Source organism: Lates calcarifer, linkage group LG20, assembly GCF_001640805.2.
Source record: "Lates calcarifer isolate ASB-BC8 linkage group LG20, TLL_Latcal_v3, whole genome shotgun sequence".
NCBI classification, from domain to species: Eukaryota; Metazoa; Chordata; class Actinopteri; family Centropomidae; genus Lates; species Lates calcarifer.
The window spans coordinates 22,535,252-22,555,354 of NC_066852.1; the positions used below are offsets into that span (position 1 = coordinate 22,535,252).

Sequence of the window (20,103 nt, forward strand, 5' to 3'; positions counted from 1 at the left end):
GGCTTTGCCTTTCAAGAATGGCTTTCGTAACTCTCATCATTCGTTTTGGCATTTGATGAGATTTTTTATAAGCCCAGACTAATAAATGGTAGTCACATTTCCATCTTTGCATGCAACGTGCCTGTGCATTTTGGTTGACAAAAGAAATGTAAAAAAAAAAAAAAATCAAAGAAAAAAAAAAACAGGATCCATGAGATGTTTTGGTTACCTCAGTAAGATCATCACAAGTCAGGTTATGACAGTTGTTGAGAAGTCATCAAACTGTCTGATAACATTTTAACATAGGAGCAAATTTTCATTTCATGAGGACAAAACACAAGCTACTTACCACAATACTACAAACAGGAAACACATTTGTATGGCAATGTTTACTTACTGACTCACAGTGCTCAATGGATGTGCATGGATATGTGACCCTTACAAATATGGTTATATACAATCATATCAGTAGAAGTAATAGCAGCTTGCAGGCTGTCTGTACTGAGTATGCCATTTACATACTCAGCTCTGACAGAGTTAAGTTTTTTGTCATTGCCACTGAAAGTGCTGATGGTGACATTAATTTAGTTTGAAGTACTTTTCCATAGTTAAGTGGAGCAAGAAACAACTATTGCTTCTATTTCATGGGGGAATCAATATACGTGTGATTGGTTGTCACCAGATTGTTGCTCCCATGTGTCAGAGGACACCTGCATGAGGTAAAATCTTTCTCAACTTACTCACATTGTACAGCTGGGTGCTTTCTGAGTCTTTGAGAAAGTGAAGTGCAGCCTCTGTATCAATGTCCCACGGACGTGAGGGGACAACATTAAGGTAGAACCAGATGCAGGCTTGGCTTTAAAATGTCACCTCATCATCAATCCAAGGTTACAAATATGTTTATTTACAGTCTAATATCACCACATATTTCCCTAAATTATTAATACAATCATTGCAATCACTGCCAACCATGGCACAAAATGAACTGAAACCACGAAAACCATGTCAAATCATCATCAAACCATCTTGTATGTATTAATTTTTTTCCTGAAACTGTTTAAAAGAAAAAATAAATAAATAGCAGAGCCCTACAAATTTAGATAGTCTTTTCATAATTCAATGAGACAGGAAGGCTTTTAATGCTTCTCTTACATAGGTTGGTGACACTATATGGTGGTATGCATGGTGGCTTTTACTTGCCAGTGTCTGTAAAGGATCAAGTGCTCCTCAAACTGTCTGAGGAGAACATGAGGACAATCTGTAGGTTTATATTTACTGATTATACTCACATACCTGAAGGTGGGAATAAGGAGCAGGGAACAGCTAATGACTGGACCTACAGTATGAACCCCATTGTATATAGAGCTTGTGGCATATTCTAATAGCTTACAGTAAGAAAAGAAAATTTCTTATTTGGAATAAGACAACAACAAAAACACAAAGAATTATCTAGGAACAGCTATAAGTGATGTACTTGCATTTCTGTGCCCATTTTGTAGTTTGATGTCCTTATTACAGATAACAGACCAAATGTAATGTCAGAACAATATATTTCCTGCAGCCACAACAGATTTGAGATCTAAACCAGTGACTATAAACATCAGTATTTAGTGTCAGCCCCACCAAGTTTATGTGCAAGGGTGTCCAGGTCATTCATTTTATACTGCTGGCTGATCACATGACAAAGAATTCATTATAGAGGAAAAAAAGACCTAGTGAAATCATAATCCTGTGCCAAAGTGTTTTTGTTTCTGTCATAATATTTACTAATGATTTAAACAGCAGCATGCAGTGATACTGTAAACATGTCTCAGTTGTTTAGTTTAACTCTGGTTTCAATTATTTAGATCCTGCTATTACATTTTCATTGGTCCAGTTTATGTGACATATTTACCACTGACATGTCAAATTTCCAGACTTTATGAGTTGACAAGCACTGCCTGAACGCACCATTAAACACGTGACTGACACAAATTAGGGCAAATGATGGCCACAATTGTCTTGACCTACGAAGTGAATCCTGTAAACATTTGGCCTTCCACAGCACATGATTTGCACCCCTGTACTTGTAAAAACCTTAAAACTTGGAGACAGCAGGACTTTGAACGATAACAATCCTTTTTAAATTAGTTTTTATGCTCCTCAAACATGTTATGTTTCTGTTTGCTGCACTTGTATGACAGATACATTTTCAAGTGAAAGCACAGCCCATGGTCAATATAGACATTTAATTTAAATTCACCATCTTCCTCTTTTGCATTACTGCACTGTAGTATACAATCCTTAATTTTCTTTGATGGCTATGATCAAAGTAGCAGGAGTGTGCAGGCTCTGTATACTTATAGGTGACTAAAGTGTCGCAGACAACACTTGTTTTTCCTCTGCCCATTGCTTCATTTGCATTTTAACAGGGACAATAAATCATGTGGCATGTATTCAGTGCTGGGGGGGGGGCTGTTTCTCATCCAGTGCTCACTGAGAGAGAAAGCACAAATCTATGTGTCAGGATGGACTACACAAACATTTCTCTTTACAGGCTTGTCAGGTACAGTACAGTTCCCCACAAGACTGCTGATAACAGGCTGCATGTGATAAGCCTCAATTTCACTGAAAACCACACACTCCCCAGAAATCAATAACAGATTACTGTCCAGCATAGACAATCTGCCACATTTATGTTCCAGTACATTGATGAAAAACCTTTATATTGACAGTTAATTTACATATCATTACAGCACTAGAAGATGCATTCAAAGAGTATCTTCTGATTGAGATGCACAGCTTAAACAGAATGCACACGCACAACTTCTCAAACTCTGCCCGACGCATTGGTGGCTCCATCTTTACAACCACGTTGTAAAGCATGTTTAAACCCACAGAAATGTCTTTCAGTTCTGACATGATCCAGCAGATCCTAAAGATGCCAAATAGGTCAGGCTTAATTTGAGAGAAATGGGTATACAATTATGTTGAACACATCTCGAATATTCACAGGTGATGGATTGGTGCAGCTATAAATAACACGGTCAAATCTAAATTAAACTGTTCATTAGACTGTAGAGGAAGAGTTAAAGGCATTTTGACACTTATCCTGGCAACACAGCGAAGCAACACTTATTTCAGCAGAGGGACCACATACTGAAAAATCAAAAGAACACTCTCTAGGTACTCAAGTGCAGTGAGGATTAAACAGATCTCTACATTTCAGAGACCAAATATCCCAAAGCATACTGTAGAGCAAACACAGGAGCAAAGACAGTTCTGAAGACTAATATGCTGCATATCCTAGACAGAGAGGACAGGTGTTATGGTGTTAGGTGTTAGGAGTTATAACTGAGGCCTTAAACAGGTTGTATATGTCAAATATAAGCAAGGCTCACTGAGGACTGCAACATAAACCCAATCCTGCTGTAAAATCGCTGCTTCTGCCTCTGTGACACATCCAGTTGCCCTGCCTGGTTATCAGAGGTATCACCATCACACCAAAAGATTCATACTATTAGTATTTCTAAACCACTACCCTAATGCTGGGTCCCAATTCTACATTACACTAATTGTACAAACATCTGTATGGACTGTATACCAATAGTCATATCATTACTGTATGTCTATAAGGTTAGTATATAAAAACATCAAAGTACTTTGTACTAACAGGCATGATGGAATATGTGCACTGACAGATATTAAGTAAAATTTGAATTCTTTTGCTTTTCCACAAATCATTCTCGGCCACACCTGCAAATTGTTTCAATCCTACGCAGCTGTGAGTAGCTTCTCCATTTCCTTTATGCATTTCATTAAGGTAAAAAAACAAACATGGTGTACATCAAAAACACACTCAAAAGCTTTCAGGATGCCTACTGTCTCTTTTGAGTATACTTCATTTTGTCACTTTTTCAGTTTGAAAAGACAATATACTGATAACCTGCTATGCATTATAGAAATGGGACACATCCTCAATATCTGATGACTCTCACATGACTCGCCAAGAGCCAGTCACTGGTGAAACCTGTTGAGTGAATAGTATGATTTCAACTTGATACTGAACTAAGTGGATGAATGGAAAAAAAAAAAAATCTAAAGAAAACAAGAAAATGAAGATGAGAATTTGAATATTCTCATACACAGACTTACAGTACAATTTTCACAGAGTTTATAATAATTGAAGTAAGCAAATAAAGATGATGTGAGTGTGGGAAAATACAATTTTTCTAAATTTGGAAAATTTGAGGAGAAAATCAAGAGTTGCAAGGGATTAATGATTATATAATTATTTCAAATCAGTAATAAGAATTTAAAAAAGACCCAGACATTACAGTCCATTCATATTCTAGATAGATGACCTTCTTTAAGAGATCTTTAAATCTTTAAATCAACCCTCACTGTTTCTTTTATAACTCTCTTGTGTTGACCTTATTAAGCTCTGTAAAGTTTCTTCAGTAATTCCCATGTTTGTATCCTCCACCAGAGCTCTGCCACAGTGTGGCACTGCACCACCATTAAAATACACAAACTTCAGATTCTGTTTTCTTTTTTGGCTCGAGGAAGCAGAGTAATGCTGACAACCGACTCCCTCTCTGACTGATTAAGATCTTTGGAAATTCTTGATGCAGGAAGGAGTGCGTGTGGCTGGATGGGATTTCAAGCATTTGAATGAAGATTTCAGTTGCTAGTAAGGCAACAGGCATTACAAACTGATGTGTATGCTGGCTTGAAAAATATGAACTGCAAACTCATTTTCATTGAGTAGAGGATGAAGGGTGAAGGTGTTAGAAAAAAATGTAACTTTATAGTGTATATTGAATTTAATATACAGTGACAGTATTAAATAGATTATTACTGTCAGTTTTCTGACTGTTTTATGTTTTTTCTGTGTGCAAAGTTTTTCAGTCAGAATGAGAAAAATAAATTTCCATCTGATTACAAAACAAATTCAACATTAAGTCTTATGTAATGAATAGCTAAATTGTAGAAAATGACAAATTAACAAGATACAAGACACAAGAGATGGTGGAACATCTCTAGACTACAGAATAAATACTACTTGTCATTTCATTTCCTATACAACTCTACTGTTTTGATCTTAACTTCTATTCACATCCAGCCGACAAACTGAGATAATGTGTGAGGCAATGCAAAGAGAGTGAATCTCAAACCCCTTAAACAATAACAGCAGCTCTTCCTGTAGTCTGTATGCAGTGGGTGACTGCAGCATTTGCCTCAGCGAAGAGGAACATTATGTTTATATGCAATGCAAGTAAGTCTGATGCACACACATTTGAATGAAGATTCTGATTAGAAAAAATGAAAATCACTCAGCACTGATCAGCACCACCATTACTCAGTAGGCACTGATGAACAACAGGAGGGACCAACAAGTGACAAAGTACACCTCAAGGGTGTCGTAAAGGCTTATTATCCTTGTGACAGAACTTAGTGGAGATGAAACAGCGGTGCCAGGGATAATAAAGGAAAGGACTACAAGTCTCAGTTCAGATCCCAGCCCAGGAAATAAGGATGGCCAGAGGGCCATAGTTTAGAGATGAAAACTGCCCAAAGAAAACTATTAAAAGGAAAAAAAATATCTACAGATATTTCTTTCTCTTTGCCAATATAATTCTTCATCTGTCTTCTCATTCCTGTTTGGGGAAACAAGGCTTTACCACATATCAAGGATATTCTACCTTCAGGTGTATGAGGTTGAGGCAAGCAGGCAAGTCTTATGGTGTTTCTATATCCTGAGTCACAGGCAGAGCGTCTCTTGAGCTACATTCAACTTAGCATCCCCTCCAAAGCTTCCTTCAAAGGTTATAAATCAGACAGAAAAACCTTTGACATTTGCTTATTTGGAATTGAAGTGCTCTTCACCACAGACTAACACTGCTTCAAATGAGACCTTGTGAGTTTCAGTTTTTCAAATAGGAAGTCAAGTACATGGCATGTTTGCTGTTTGAGCACTTATACCCATGAGAACATCTTTGACGAGTAACTGTCAACAAAAATGTCCTCAATAGTGAATTATATATTTTCTGTATTTTAACACTACACTGAAGTACAAGAAAAGAGCAGGTGGCAAGTGTTTCACTTAAAACATCATGAATACTACAAGAGTGCATTTTTTCCATATGACTCTTGTGAACACAGGATCACCTGTCTGCACCATAGCATTTAGTGGGTTCTTCCCACTATTTTGAGTAACACTCGGCTGAAATTCCCAATAAATGAGCAGCTAAAAACAAATCAGGTTTGGTCCTTGGCCTTTAAAGAAAAAAGTCTCAAAGTATTTATCACTAGTCTCCATAATACAGGCTCTCCAGTGTTTCCATTATCAGGACTGAGAAAACAATCACGATTCACATCTGTCTGATTACTGAAAATGTATCAATGCTTTATTAATTCTCTTACATTGAACTGTTGTTGATCATGGCTGTAGGTGATGAGGTGATCTCCTCATTTATGCATTATTCCCTCACCTCTCATGACTCTGCAGCACTTAAATGCTTTGTAGAGCAGAGTGTGGAACAAATGTTTGAACAAATGGTAACTGTATAGAGGGCTTTGAGTAACCTTAGAGATCTGTAGCTCTCGGTTACCAGGGCTAAAGAATTTCATCCTGCCAGTATGGATGTCAGATCAGAAAACTAATGTAGGTTGTTTTGGAGAGTAATTACAAACAACATATTTTGTTGTTTAATTTGGAGGACTTGTAGCAATGGAATTTATAGTCATTACATTTCTGCACTGATTCTGACTGAACACTGAATACACTGATTTCATGCTTAGATAATGTTAGCTTGTTTGCTAGGTATAACTAAATTTGCCCAGCAAGACATTGTTTCATGTTGCTGCTGCACATCTGATTTGTTCTAATGTTTAGCTAGTTGCATATTAAAATGTTGTTTTCATTAACAGTTAAAAAACTACAGCTTCCACAATGTTTTAATTGTGCTCAGAAGTAGCTGTAGCTGTTTGTTGCTAACAAACAGAACTCTGTCATATCTTTGTCAAACTACGGTGTTTATGTTGAAGTAGCCAACAGTTGATAGTAATTTAAGATTATGGAAAGAAAACCCCACATTTAAGCTTCTATTTTAAAAAAATAAAATAAAATAAAAGAAGCTCAGATATCTGAGACCTGGAAAGAGAATTTGGTTTTTAGTTTCACAAAAATGTAATTGCAAAGCCTCTATACAACATACACTGTTTACCATTTGTTCCCTTTTTCTTCAAAATGCATACTGTATTTTCTTCAGTTAGGCTTTAGCTAGGCTTCTAATCTTTCAACATCTGGGTTTAACAGTCATGTGTGGTGTAATGCAACACTGAATGCAGAATACAGACATTTTGTTAAAGCTCCAGAGGGAAAAAAAGGGGCTAAAATCAGCTTCACAATCCAGGCCATGAACAGTCAGTACAAGTCAGCACTGTGTCACACATCTTAGTACGTATAATTGCTAAAGCTTCAGAAAGCCATTACTTTCATGAAAGAAAAAGAAACACAATTTATTTCAACCCTACAATGGTTACATGGAAATACATTGATATGTACTTACAAAAATGTTTCAGAGAATAAAATAATTTCACATTATTGAAAATGAATTTATAGTGTTTTAACAGCTGTTGCATTTAAGTGTTTTTAGACATTTCTCTGCTATCAGGTAAAAAGAGAACATGAACCATTAAAATAACAGCTGATTTCTTGTATTTCTTGAAGATCAGTTTGAAAAGATTATGTACACTGTCACAAAACATGATTAGTTTTTCAGCACAACCTTCTGTCCTCTCCCAACAAGGCGGTTACATAATAATGTATTTGAAAGTGAGAATAATATGTAATGTGGAGAAGTAATAAAAGTATCTTGAAAAATGAATAATCTGACCCTTTAATATTAAATTTCTCTGCAAATGTTATCTTCTCTCATTTTGTACAGCAGGCCTTTTCAAGCCTGTATCCAAAAAACACAGAAATTAGGCACAGCATTTGCACTCCTCACCTGGTTAACACATTCATAATGCTTGAATGGGGAGCTTCAAAGCAGCTGCATAGCACATTCATGAATACTGGATCATGCCTTGTGTCAGCTTTCATGCAGTTTTCATGCTTTTATGTCATTTGTGACATAACAGTGGAATGATGTGTCTGTTTAATAGGCAATAAATTCCAAAATAAAAGTCTGTTTACAATTGCCATTTCTTGGTGGAACATTGTAGACACATGATTAAACAGTGTAAGGTAATTATTTTATTTATCACCCCTCTTAGGATCACATTAAGGCATTATGAATGTGTTACTGACTGTATCTAAAACAAAGCGGCAACACTTTGTTTACATTGTATCTCGATGGAGCATCCATGTCCAAACTGTAGCATTGACAAAACCCTCTAAAAGCTTCTCTTTCTGTATCACTTCATTTACAACATGAAAAAAAGATGAAAAAGAAATTAACAGAATCTAAATCCCCAAAACTTGAGAATGATGCAAGTACTGAGCACCCTGTAATAACGTCATGAAACCAATGTCTTGACTCTTCATCTTTTTTTTTTTATCTTGTGTGTGGCTGCACAAGGGTCAAAAGGCATAGAAAGCAAAGGGGTCTGGGCCCAAAGATTTCAAAGGCTCAGACTATCCTCTTTCTCTTTGAGCAGAATCAGTTTATGAGAGCCAGTGCACAGTCAGCATGGACAGCAGAAGAGCTGCCAGACTGTACGTCACACACCGGCAACCAAGGGTAGCTGAGGTTATTGACCAACAATACACATATATCAATATTCATAGTAGCAATAAGGTGTGACAAAAAATAAAAGAAACATAATAAAGGCACAAACAGAGAAAGAAATTTGGGTGTATGGCAATGTCATGGTCCATAGGTGCCCAAGAAGATCACACATGAAGACAGGAAGAGGACACGGAGAAAAGGGAAGCAGGAGAGAAAGAGGGAAAAGAGGGAGAGAGATAGAAAAATAGGTCAGAAATACAGAAATACAAGTCTGAAAGGTTATTAGAGACTGAACTGAGGAATAAAAAAGGAAGTCTAAGTTACAGGATCAAAGTAAAAAAGAAGTCATAGCATGTTAGTAGCACGGCAAATGACACATGGTTCATGGCAGGCATGGGTGAAAAGGTCAAAGAAAAGAAGGTAATGGGGAATGACAACAGAAAGGAAGACATTTCAAACACACTGCAGTCCAATTTCTCTGTTCTAATGTTTTATATAAACAGGAAGAGTTTTTAATCAGTCATGGTGCAGATCAGTGGCAGAGTTTAGGATAGATGACAACCTGGATGCAAGAACACATCCACATGAGTCAAGCTATTAGTCCTCATTGGTAATGGCCAGTGGTGTAATGTAAGGTAAGTGCAAGTATATGGATACTTGCCACTGTGTAATGTGTAATGTGTAAACCAGATCCAAAGGCCTCATTAATCTATCTATTAGGTCAATGATGGAGAAATTATGGACACAGTAGGACCTTTACATTTGTTATTTGTGTCACTAGAAGCGGGAGCCAAAGGCTGGTATATTGACAGACAAAAAAAATTATATTTCCAATTTACAATCAGCAGCTCTCCTCTAAGCCAGTAGAGTAATGATGCTGGATTGGCTTGCTGCTGCAGCATCAGTTACTTCCTGTGCAAAAGCAGCAACAGCACACAGAAATGTATTTATTCAGAAATAATTAATTATCTTGTAAAACTGTAACTTTGAATACTAATGTATTACTGACAAAATAACAGCTATGTTCATAAATTAGGTGCATTTCATGGTATGAATTACTTTCTGCAACTTTGTAGATACATTCATTAGAACCATCTCTTCATAATGCTTATCAAACAGTTATCTGTGCAGGATTATATTTCTGTCAAAACATATTTGCTATTGTATATAAATGACCATTTCTAGGAGACAAGGCTGTAAAAGCAAGCCATTAGCTAAACATTACACCTCATGTAAATTTTTTTTTCCTGATGTAACAATGCAAATTTCTCACCATGGGATTAATAAAATTAATCTTATTTTATTTTAGGGATTACCGAATCAAAAAAGACATGTTTTGTTAAACAACTGTGGCAGCTCTTCTGTGGTAAATAAAAAGGAAACCATCATTTTTGACAGACTTCTGTTTTGCTCAAACTGTTCTTCAGTACTACAAGCACTTAGATATGCACTACTATTAAGTGTTTATACCCAGACAGATGGTTAGTGGGAATTTGTGCACATGTAGAAAGGAGAAGGCGGGGCATTATTCACAGTAGAACCACTTCTTCAGCTACCACTACACCACTGGTCATTGCAGGGAGAATGGCCCATGCAAAACCACACATCCAAAACAGAAGCTGGTTATGAAGGTCAAGTCTATGACATGAATGATAGGGTGATCTCATGTTATAAAAACTGCAAAAGTTAATAGCTGTTTTTCTGTAGTTTTACTCCAATGTCAACCTTAGCTGGGGAGATTTGGATGGATCAGTTGTCAACACCTGCCACTTTTGTGTCCACATAAGCAAATTTGCACAACCTGTGTTTAATCTGACCGACACTTTTGGCATGAGAATTATGATGATGTGTTATCTGTCCACAGCTGGGCAGCATTTTGCCTTGTGTGAGTCTGAGGCATGCAATTGCTGCCCAGCTGTACCTGCAGAGAACAGAAATTACACAAGCCAAATGATATAATGGTTTTTGACACAACAGATTCAACAGATCATTTTTCCCAAAGAAGAGTAAAGTCAACAATGAGATGTTTTCAGAGATCCCTCACTCTAAACTGCATTCAAATCACTTGGATCAATATGTTATTGTGGCATTACGTGTGAGTGAATGCTATTGAAAAATACAAAAAAGAAAAAAAAAAAAATTAAACAGATTGAAACTCAACCTTGGATCAACACTGCATTCACAATTTGCATCACAGTGCCAATTTAGAGCATAGAGCCGGTATAAATTTACAAAACAGCAGCTGTTTTAGGCCAACATTACCAAAAACAGCTGTGAAACCTTCTGAAATGAAATGCAGATGTTGTAGCTAAAAATAAACCTCGGCAATTTCCCATTTTCCCCTGAAGTGGAGAAAAAACAGCAGCAACTTGGATGAAATACTAAAAAATTCCAAAACAAAAAACATTAAATGAAAGTAATTATGGGAATTAAAGGGGGACTGACATGGATGAAACCCATGTGAACTTCTGCTTTGGTAGTATTATAAGTGATCCAAACCTCCCACTGCTATATGGCTGTTGCCCAGCAAGCGCATGAAAAAGAAAATTACTGGTTTCTTTATGTGCCATGCACTGGTAGCCATTGCCTTTTAGAGTCTCCAGTAAAGAACAGATAAAATTAATCCAGTTGAAAGTGGCACCATGCAAAGACTGTAAGGGCTGCATCCCCATCCAACTGTATACTGTATGTTCAGGTCAGTCACGGACCCTGAACTGTGAGACCCACCTTAGAGTGGAAGAGAATATAGTATAGTAGAGGCTGACAGAAAGAATAAAAATAAAAGATGATGTGGAAAAAAAAGATGAGTGAGTCGGTCAAGGAGTTGATGTAATATGAATGAAGAAAGAGTGAAAGCAACATGGATGAAAAGAAAATAAGTAAAACTGGGACAGGATAGGAAAACATAAAGTGAAATAAAAATGAATTTGGTCAGATTTTTTCTTTTCCACTCAGCTTTTTATGTCTAAATCTGTCTGTTTTCTTAGAATTTCATTTTTTTAGCAAATCATGACACATTTCATTTGAAAAGCTAAAATGGTAATATTTTAATCAAATGTTACAGGCTCTTATGCATTCTTGAAACATTTCAGGTTCTTTAAGATATCCTGTAACAAACAGTGATGGGTAGTTGGTCCAAGGCATAAACAAAGAGTTTATGCAGCTGCAGAGCCCCAAGGCCACAACATACCAAACTCCAAAGTGAAGTTCTTTGTTCAGTTTTTGTGATCACAATTTACATACGTGAGGAAACCATTGCTTTTAGTGTTCTGAAGCTCAATTGTGAACTACGCTATGTGTAAAAAACTTTTTTAGAAAAACCTGTCTCTTTCTCCTGAGAGCCTCTCCTGTGGGAGCTGTTCTTTCATTATACCATTGTTTTAAGGTAAAAACTGATGTTATTATATGTTTTTCTTGTTGTCAATACATTGCATGAAAAAAGTGTTAGTTTGTCTCATTACTTTCTGACTTTCCGACTCTGCTGGTGGCCCTCATCCCCGAAGCCATTTGTTCTCACTGAAGATGTAAATCTTTTGTGACAAGTCAGAAATATATAGTTTCTTTTTTTAAAAAAGAGGCCAACTAATCTCTGAAAACAGCTGGAAAACAGCATACATTACTCAAACAGAAGTACGAATGCATTTGGTGTGGACTATTTTCAGCTGCAAATTAGTTTTGGGATTTAGGGGTATTATTGGGGTATTGTACATTTTATCCTATTCATTTATTTATATATAACTTTCTTGCAGTTATTGTTATTGTAGTTTATTTTTGTTCTTCTCAAAGGCTCCTGTGTGCTGGAAACTTAGATCATTCTGAAATGTTACACTTAAAAACTTTGTCCACCACTTGCAGACCTGTAATCTGTGTTTTCTCTATCATATGCAACTCTTTATCACAGCTCCATCATGGTATTTAAGTTGTTTTAAAAAGCTTTGGGGTGTTGCTTGCTTTGAAGCCATGAGATGATGTATTATATTTTTCCAGTGCTAATGAATTCTGATCATATTTTCTCTTTTTTCTCTCATAATTGCGTATGCTTCAAATCTAGTTTGCATTTTTGTGTCATTTTATTGGATTCCCTGATGTTCACTTGAATTGAAAGGAAACACAATTGAAGTAATCAAGACCTTTTGGTAAGAAAAAAAGGGCAGGCAGGAATGTTCTGAAACTGAAGGTGAGAATGGAAGAAAGACAGGATGATATGGAGGAAAGAAAACCTGACCTTATTTTTCAACAGAATATAAAAAGATAGTTGAACGAGAAAGGAATTTAACCTGTTAAATAGCACAGGTATGGTGAGATGGGGAGGCAGCCCAACTTAAAATGTGCACCGTACACACAACACAGCAACAGAGCAAAGGCAGACCGTGACCGCCTGGGTAGAGAAGTATTTGGTATTAACTGGACAAAATGCTCTGGGTCTGACTGATATCTGCTCTGACTTTATTGCTCACTGAACTTGAGCAGTGACGGCTACCTTATAGGAGCTACTGAAGACCAGGAGAGCAGAATACCATGATGCTGAGTTTTATCTGTAGCAGCAGAGCATCAAGGAGGAGAAAAAATACAGTGAGCATGCCTCCACTCTTCATAGGGATTCAGTAGCTATTGTTGATCTTGTGCAGTCTGGTTTCTGAAATTTTGTGAACTGAGCACAATGTTTTAAATGCAAATAAGGGGCTTTGTGCATGAAAAAACAGAGAAATGTATTTCTCTGAGAGGAAAGGATTTGGTGGAGGAAACATAACTGGAAACAAGTAGAGGTTTGGCATTAACAGTAGAAAGACAGCGAGTTCAGGCCAGGGGTAAAATGAAAATAAACTTCAGATGACCCACCTTCAAACCACTTGTGTATTTTTTTACTGACCTCAAAGATTCACTTTTCACCAACTTTTGAGAAACATGTGGCACAGTAACTGCATGATGACAACACATGAGCAGATTTTCAGAGTTTAGCTACACGCCTACTGTATGTGTATGTTTCTCTATATTTGCTCTTAAAATTGTGTTCAAGTATATCAACATTACAGAGAACTGGATTCTTAAATTAACTTGGCCCATAAAGTTGATTCTGGTTCTTATTTTATTGTTCAGTCTGCTGAACATCCCCACTGTAAAGAGATGTCAAATTTCTCTCAGCTCCTTTCAGACTGAAATAAGCTGAAACAATGCCTTACTCTGTTCATTGGCCATATTTCATCTATTATAATTAATGTGCATGTTAACACAGTGTAGTTCCCTGATCCCAAACTTAATCTACCCTTAACCTTACATGAGGTCTTACTTTTCTTAAATTCTTTCTTCACATATGCATTTAAGAGTTTGTGCTCATTTCACATAGTATTCTGCGACTGCACTGTTTCTTGTCACTTCAAACCAACAGTATAGGCCACAATATGTGCATCTGTCCACAGATTTCTGCAAATAACATAGTCCATGATAATTCACTGCAGTGGGGATTGCATCATGTATTTCTACAGTAAGAACAATACAACTTTCCCACAATAGACAGAGACAGATGATTCATGTCAGACCCTAAAGCCAGCAAACTATGAAAAAGCATCTAGTAAGAGTTAAGGATCCAAATAATAGATTTTTTCTGGTCACGGTGGAAGCCTTTGTACTAGGTGGCTGACATGTGTGGATGCTCAGGGTGGGATGATGGGAATAGTACCTGGGATGGTAGTGGGTTCTATAGCTGTTCTGAAGGAGAGGATGCCAGGCTCGGACTTGCCCTGCTGATTTTCTGCCACCACGTGAATCTCATACTCTGTATTCCAGTCCAGGCCGCTCAGCACCACATACTCACTGCCATTAGGAAGGCGGATCTCTGGTTTCCAGTGAGACGTATGCTTCTGAGAAAGGAATGAAGGGGTAACCAAGTGAGATTGTGGTCATTCTACGCAACCATAGAGGAAAGGGTCATTTTAGATGATTTGAAAATGACCCCATTTTTCATGCTGTTTGCCAAAGATAAAACAAGTGAATTGCTCTCTGACAACTTCACAAACTACAAAGGCAGTTCCACTTGCTTAATCAGAGATTATCTGAGCCTACAGGACTTTGTAGCACCATTCTAGCACAAATGACAAAAAGCTTGTAAAATGGAAAACAACCAGATTTATATAGAATTCACTCACGGTTCCAATAAGAGTAAATGTGAGTGGTGGTTGTGCAGTAATCTCAGGTATGAACTATCTTAGAGACAGTTCAGTTTAACAATAGAGATTTGTTCCTAAAATCCTGCCTGGAAAGATGATTTTAGAGGAAATTAAGTATCTCTTTGCTGTTTTACTAAGTGTTAGACTAGAAGATTAATATTTATTTTGTCTTTTTGCATTAAATAAAGAGGCTTCTTGGCACAAAGAGACATCTAACAAATTTGTAGAAACATGACCTGACCCATTGAGGTAACAAGCAGTAAACCTACACATTAAAAGCACAAGGACACAAAACAGATACAGGTTCATGTTTGTATTAAAAGTATGTTTGTTGCTGACCTGCACTAAAACAGGTCTCGGATACATACTTTTGATAGTTCAAGGTTCAAATTAAACCCTGTCTGAACTAAAGGTACACTTATTTATGTCAGTGAAAGTAGTACACTGATAGAGGCTTGGTGTCACAGGGGGAAAAGATTTCACTCATCAAAACTAGGCTTAGTCTCTGGCAGTGGTCCTTATGGCTTGGTGTTTAATCAAACACAGTTGTCAGTACTGACTGGTGAGAAGCCAGTGAGGAATCATGGCTTACTGGTTGGTCTTTCTAGACTGATCCTTTCTGTTGACAACCTCCCAAATGAAAATGTTTCATTCCAAATTGGTAGAAAAAAAAAAAACACATTTATGTTAATGATTATAAAATTAAAATTTGGTCAGTTGGGGAACATAATTATAAGGTGCAAATTGTAAAGGTACAAACATTGGCATGCAAAAAGGTGCTATAAAAGCACTAGGGAGTTGCTGGCAGGTGTATTTTTTAACAGAGGCTACTCTTGGTGAAAACTTCAAGTCACTTCAGATTTTTGTTTTTTATGAAACCACTGCACGAACTGGGAAAAAAATGCAGGACAGCAAAGTGGTACCAAGTTACCTCCTTGCCCAGTATACTCACAGCCTTGTATCTGACCAGGTAATGTTTAATGGGGGATCCGCCATCATCCTGCTTGATCCAGTTGACCTTAAGAGAATTGCCCCTGTTTTGGACCTTGACCTCTAGTTTGGGAGCACTGGGTTCCCCTACACAGGACAAATCAAGAAATTATGATTAGTAGACATAAATACGGTTGTTACATCAACGTGGGTTTGGCCTCTTCCCTATAAACTCAAGTTACCTAATGTGCTTCTGACCTTCCTACAATGTTCAATTGTGCCTGTGTCTTCAAGGTCAGCTACGCTGAAACTTAAATTGATTGCTGGTTCAACTGTTGGAATTGATTGCCAGTTCAACCTATACTGTTTGCTTTTCCTCAAACTGTAACGAGCATTGCAATCAGAGGGCATTGCAGATGTGGAGGTAGCCGTAATCACAGTGTGATTAAGGTTGTCCTTTGCTGACCTTATGCAACTCAGAGAGTTTTTGTGCTGTAATGTTGCTCCACTGAACTGTTAAAGGATAAGAACACAAAAGTGTCTTAAAATCAAACCCCTGTCAATCACTAGTTCCAGTGCTCTGTGCTACCATATGATGACTGACAGCAGACTCCATGATAACATATTAAGACAGACAGTGTTCTCATCAAATAACAGCTGTTTTAAAATAAATATAAATTTTACATTAAGCTTAGCTGGTGTGTTACTTGTGATACTCCACCCACATCTGTCTTTTGATCGTCAATCTCTCACCACCTGCGGTCTTGAACGGTGGCTATAAAAAGTTTATAGTTGTAAGGACTGAGATGCAAGTTGTGTCTCTAGCATACTTTTGGAAAATATGAATGTTTAAAACTTTTTGAACAAACTAGTGGACACCAGAGAAGCTGCAGGAGAAATTTGATTTTGAAATTTCTATGGATATTTATCTCCTATGAAAACCTTTGACTTCTGAAATCCTTTCGAACAAGACTAAGCATCAGTCTTTTTTTTCTAATGCCTGAATATGATCTATGTTATACTCCCTGCCAAGACCTTTAGAGGTTGTGTGAATTATGACACTTCTCTGTAAAGAGCAAACTCTGAAATAGTGTGATATTGAAGTGCCTCAAAAAAGGAGAAGGTCGAGGTTGATGAATGGGTCACAAAATTTGACACAGGAGACTGATGTTTGTTTCCTTTTTCCAACAAACACTCAACGTTAGTTTCTGTTCAGCGTGACCACAGTGTTCAGTGTAGTTTTTGTGCCTAAACTTAAACCATGACCGTGGCAGATCAACAAATAGTCAAATGAGTCATTTATGTTACGGTGATTTGTACAGGTTTTGGAAAGCACTGACAATGTAATCTTGTCCATAGCAGTGTCAGATTGGCAAACAAAGGACTTACTGGAACCAGAATAAACTCACTTTTCAAGCCAAAAGTGAGAGAGCATTTGATTATCAAAGACAGATTTGGGGTGTAATATTCCTTTAAGGGCAGCTTTAAGGAACAGTGGGCAGTGTGGCTGCCTCAGAACCACTGGCTGAGGTGTTGTTCTCCTTGAGGCTCCTCATTATCTGCTCTGTCCTCCTGAGTAATGACTGCTGGGTCGCTGGATAATGAGCCTGCAGGCCTTGATTGGACATGTTACTCTATTACTTTTAATAACATTTACATAGTCTGGCGGGAAGGAAGGTCAAGGTGTTTTGTGTGTGCAGTGATATTGGTTTTTACTCTCATGCCTCTGTAAGGGCTGTAAGGGAGGACACTAATAACCCAAAGTCATCAATTATGTACATATTGGTTACACACAGTTAGCCTTGTTATTCTGTTATTAAATCGACTACCTCATGATGTTACAGCATTTGCCCTGTGCTAACAGTCCTATAAGCATGTGGCAGGAAAAAACTTGTATATATATCTCTATGACTTGACATGATGCAGATTTAAATGTATGCCTTTGCAGGCAAGTCATTGAGTGGGTAAGGAAAAAATTGCATTGGCACACATTACAGACCCAATCTTTAACATTTCAAACACCAGTGTTAGTGGATGTGATTAATTAAATGAATATGCATGAAGGCACTTTTCTTCATCATCCATAATAGTGTACTGCCTGAAAACTGCATTCCACTAGACTTGGATGAGCATGACAGATGCTGGAAGTGAATCAAACAGTTAGTAACAGAAGAAGTAACATGGTGGCAGGCAGACATTAGTACAATCAGCATTATTATCCATGAGCATCATTCTGGGTTAGGTGAATTTTTCTGAGGCTAAAACAGAGAAAGGGGTGGTTAGAATGAGAAGCTCCACCATGCAGGCTGGAAATTTTGGGTGCTGCTACACACAAGGAGGAGCAACATGTGGAGCATTGCCCATGATCTCACACTAACACACATGCAGGAGGCACGATTCCACATGTAGCCCGATTTAACACAGCATCCACCCTCGTGTTCCAGCATACATTGAGAGATAAGTGGTTAGAATTGATCAAGAGACGCTGAAAGATGCAGACATAAAATTTAATACCAAAAATCATTCTGAAGAGTATAGTTGTACCAATATTAATTACTGTAAAGAAATAATAGTGTCACATTCAAATCACTATTATAATGCATCACATGCAAAAGTTTTATATAATTTAGAGGCATGCTGTTTGTATGGTAGTCGATAAGGGCAAAATGAAGGAATTTTTGAGAAAAAAATTAAGCATAAATCTTCTTTAGGATTAACTCAGAATTCAAGCCATTTTCTCAGATTTCTGATTTCGGAACCTAAATCAACCCAATCAGCTCCCATGCTTTTTAAACACTGAATTTGAACACCGCATTTGGTCATTTAAAAGCTAGTTCCTCAGTTTTTTATGTATGTACACTGTTATTGAACTGAAGAACCCAGTAGAGGTGACACCAAAGACAGAGACACATGCAGACGGGACTGACATTTTCATGGGGAAACAGCAGAACAATGAGAAGAAGGATGCAACAAGAAAAGGGAAATAAACTTGCATGCTGCAGTAATGCAATGCTGTGAGTCCAATCAATAAAACACTGTGAGCTACAGTATATAATTTGGGCAAAAATAAGAAAAAATTGCCTAGTGATTGAGTATGAGGATTGTGTTTGCAATGCAGACTGCAGTCAGTGGCACTTTGTCAGGCTGCACTTGTGATGTTTAAATGTGATTCATCACACATTGGTAAATAAACAAAAAGTAAAATTTTCCTGTAATAACAGATCTGCTGGTTTGACGAAGTAAAATCTGTGACTGGAAGAGAATTTTGGGGAAAAAAAAGAGAAAACATGGCTAACAATACCAATAAAAATGTAACTTCTAATCAGGGTTTTATATAAACAAGAATGACAAGAAAAGGCACATCAGGGACTCAAACATAAAAAGACATGAGGTGTGTTTGGATTAAAATGGAGCTTCGGTCTCTGTTGTGCCAGATTCTTTGTTCTTTGTCAACTTAACCAGGCTAATATGACGCTAATTTATCCTGTTAATTCTGAACCAACTAATGCAGTTCTTTATTTGTAATCTTGGTTTATGTTTTCCCCAATAATTTAGAGTTTTAGATAAAGGGAAAAATAGTGAAACACTTAAACCAGCCCTCATATGACTGGCTGGCACAGCACTGTGCACCAACTGTGGCTTGTCAAAACTTAACAATTTTAGCTTTTAAGCCAGCCAAAGTGAGCGTAAAAATACAAAGTAAGATAGATGGAATTAAATGTGTGAGCCCAGTTACAATTAAAAGTCATTTTGGTGTGCTAGCACACCTTTCCTTTTCAGTAAAATGCTTTGGTAATATGTCTGATTTAAATGACAGTTTTATTAGTGCCTCTATGGGAAGCAGTGACCATATGTGACAATGAGTTCACAGATGGGTAACATTAAAAGTCTTGCTCATGATGTAAACTTAGTCAGCACTTTGGCAAGTTTGAAATGAAAGACATGCTGTGAATTCACCTTCAGATATACAGTATCTTAGCTAGCTCTGAAGTCCCCATTTTCACTTGATATTCATGTCACTATATGTGGATATCTTATCTGGATAAGGACAAATGGATGCTAATGCAGGTGTAAATGGAAGCAGAACACATGGGGTCAATTAACAGTTACATTAAGCTACCTCAGTTAAGCCCAATAAAAACAATGTGGCTCTGGTGTGTATTTCTTATATTATTATACAGTGTTAGATTGCCTATATAGGATAAATCTTTAACAAGGCACTAAAAAGGGAATAGTCTTGCATTGTTCCTTTGTGACTACTATGGAAAATAGGCAAAAGCATCATAGTTGGCTAGAAGGAAGAGATGAATGGA

The 20,103-nt window shown here is 37.2% G+C and overlaps 1 protein-coding gene across 11 annotated transcripts in view; it reads right to left on the minus strand.

The window, feature by feature from the left end:
* The window catches only part of ncam1a (neural cell adhesion molecule 1a), a 236,810-nt gene that overhangs the window by 14,536 nt on the left and 202,171 nt on the right, over positions 1 to 20,103 (minus strand). For 8 of the 11 annotated variants that reach the window (XM_051078864.1, XM_018689280.2, XM_051078863.1 and 5 more), the window contains 2 exons: positions 15,813 to 15,937; positions 14,374 to 14,554 (listed from right to left, as the gene is read on the minus strand). In XM_051078864.1, the coding sequence (XP_050934821.1) occupies positions 14,374 to 14,554; positions 15,813 to 15,937 (306 nt within the window). Of the gene's footprint in view, positions 1 to 6,346; positions 8,713 to 14,373; positions 14,555 to 15,812; positions 15,938 to 20,103 lie in introns of those variants that run through there. The other 3 variants (XM_051078867.1, XM_051078868.1, XM_018689286.2) reach the window with 1 other exon arrangement.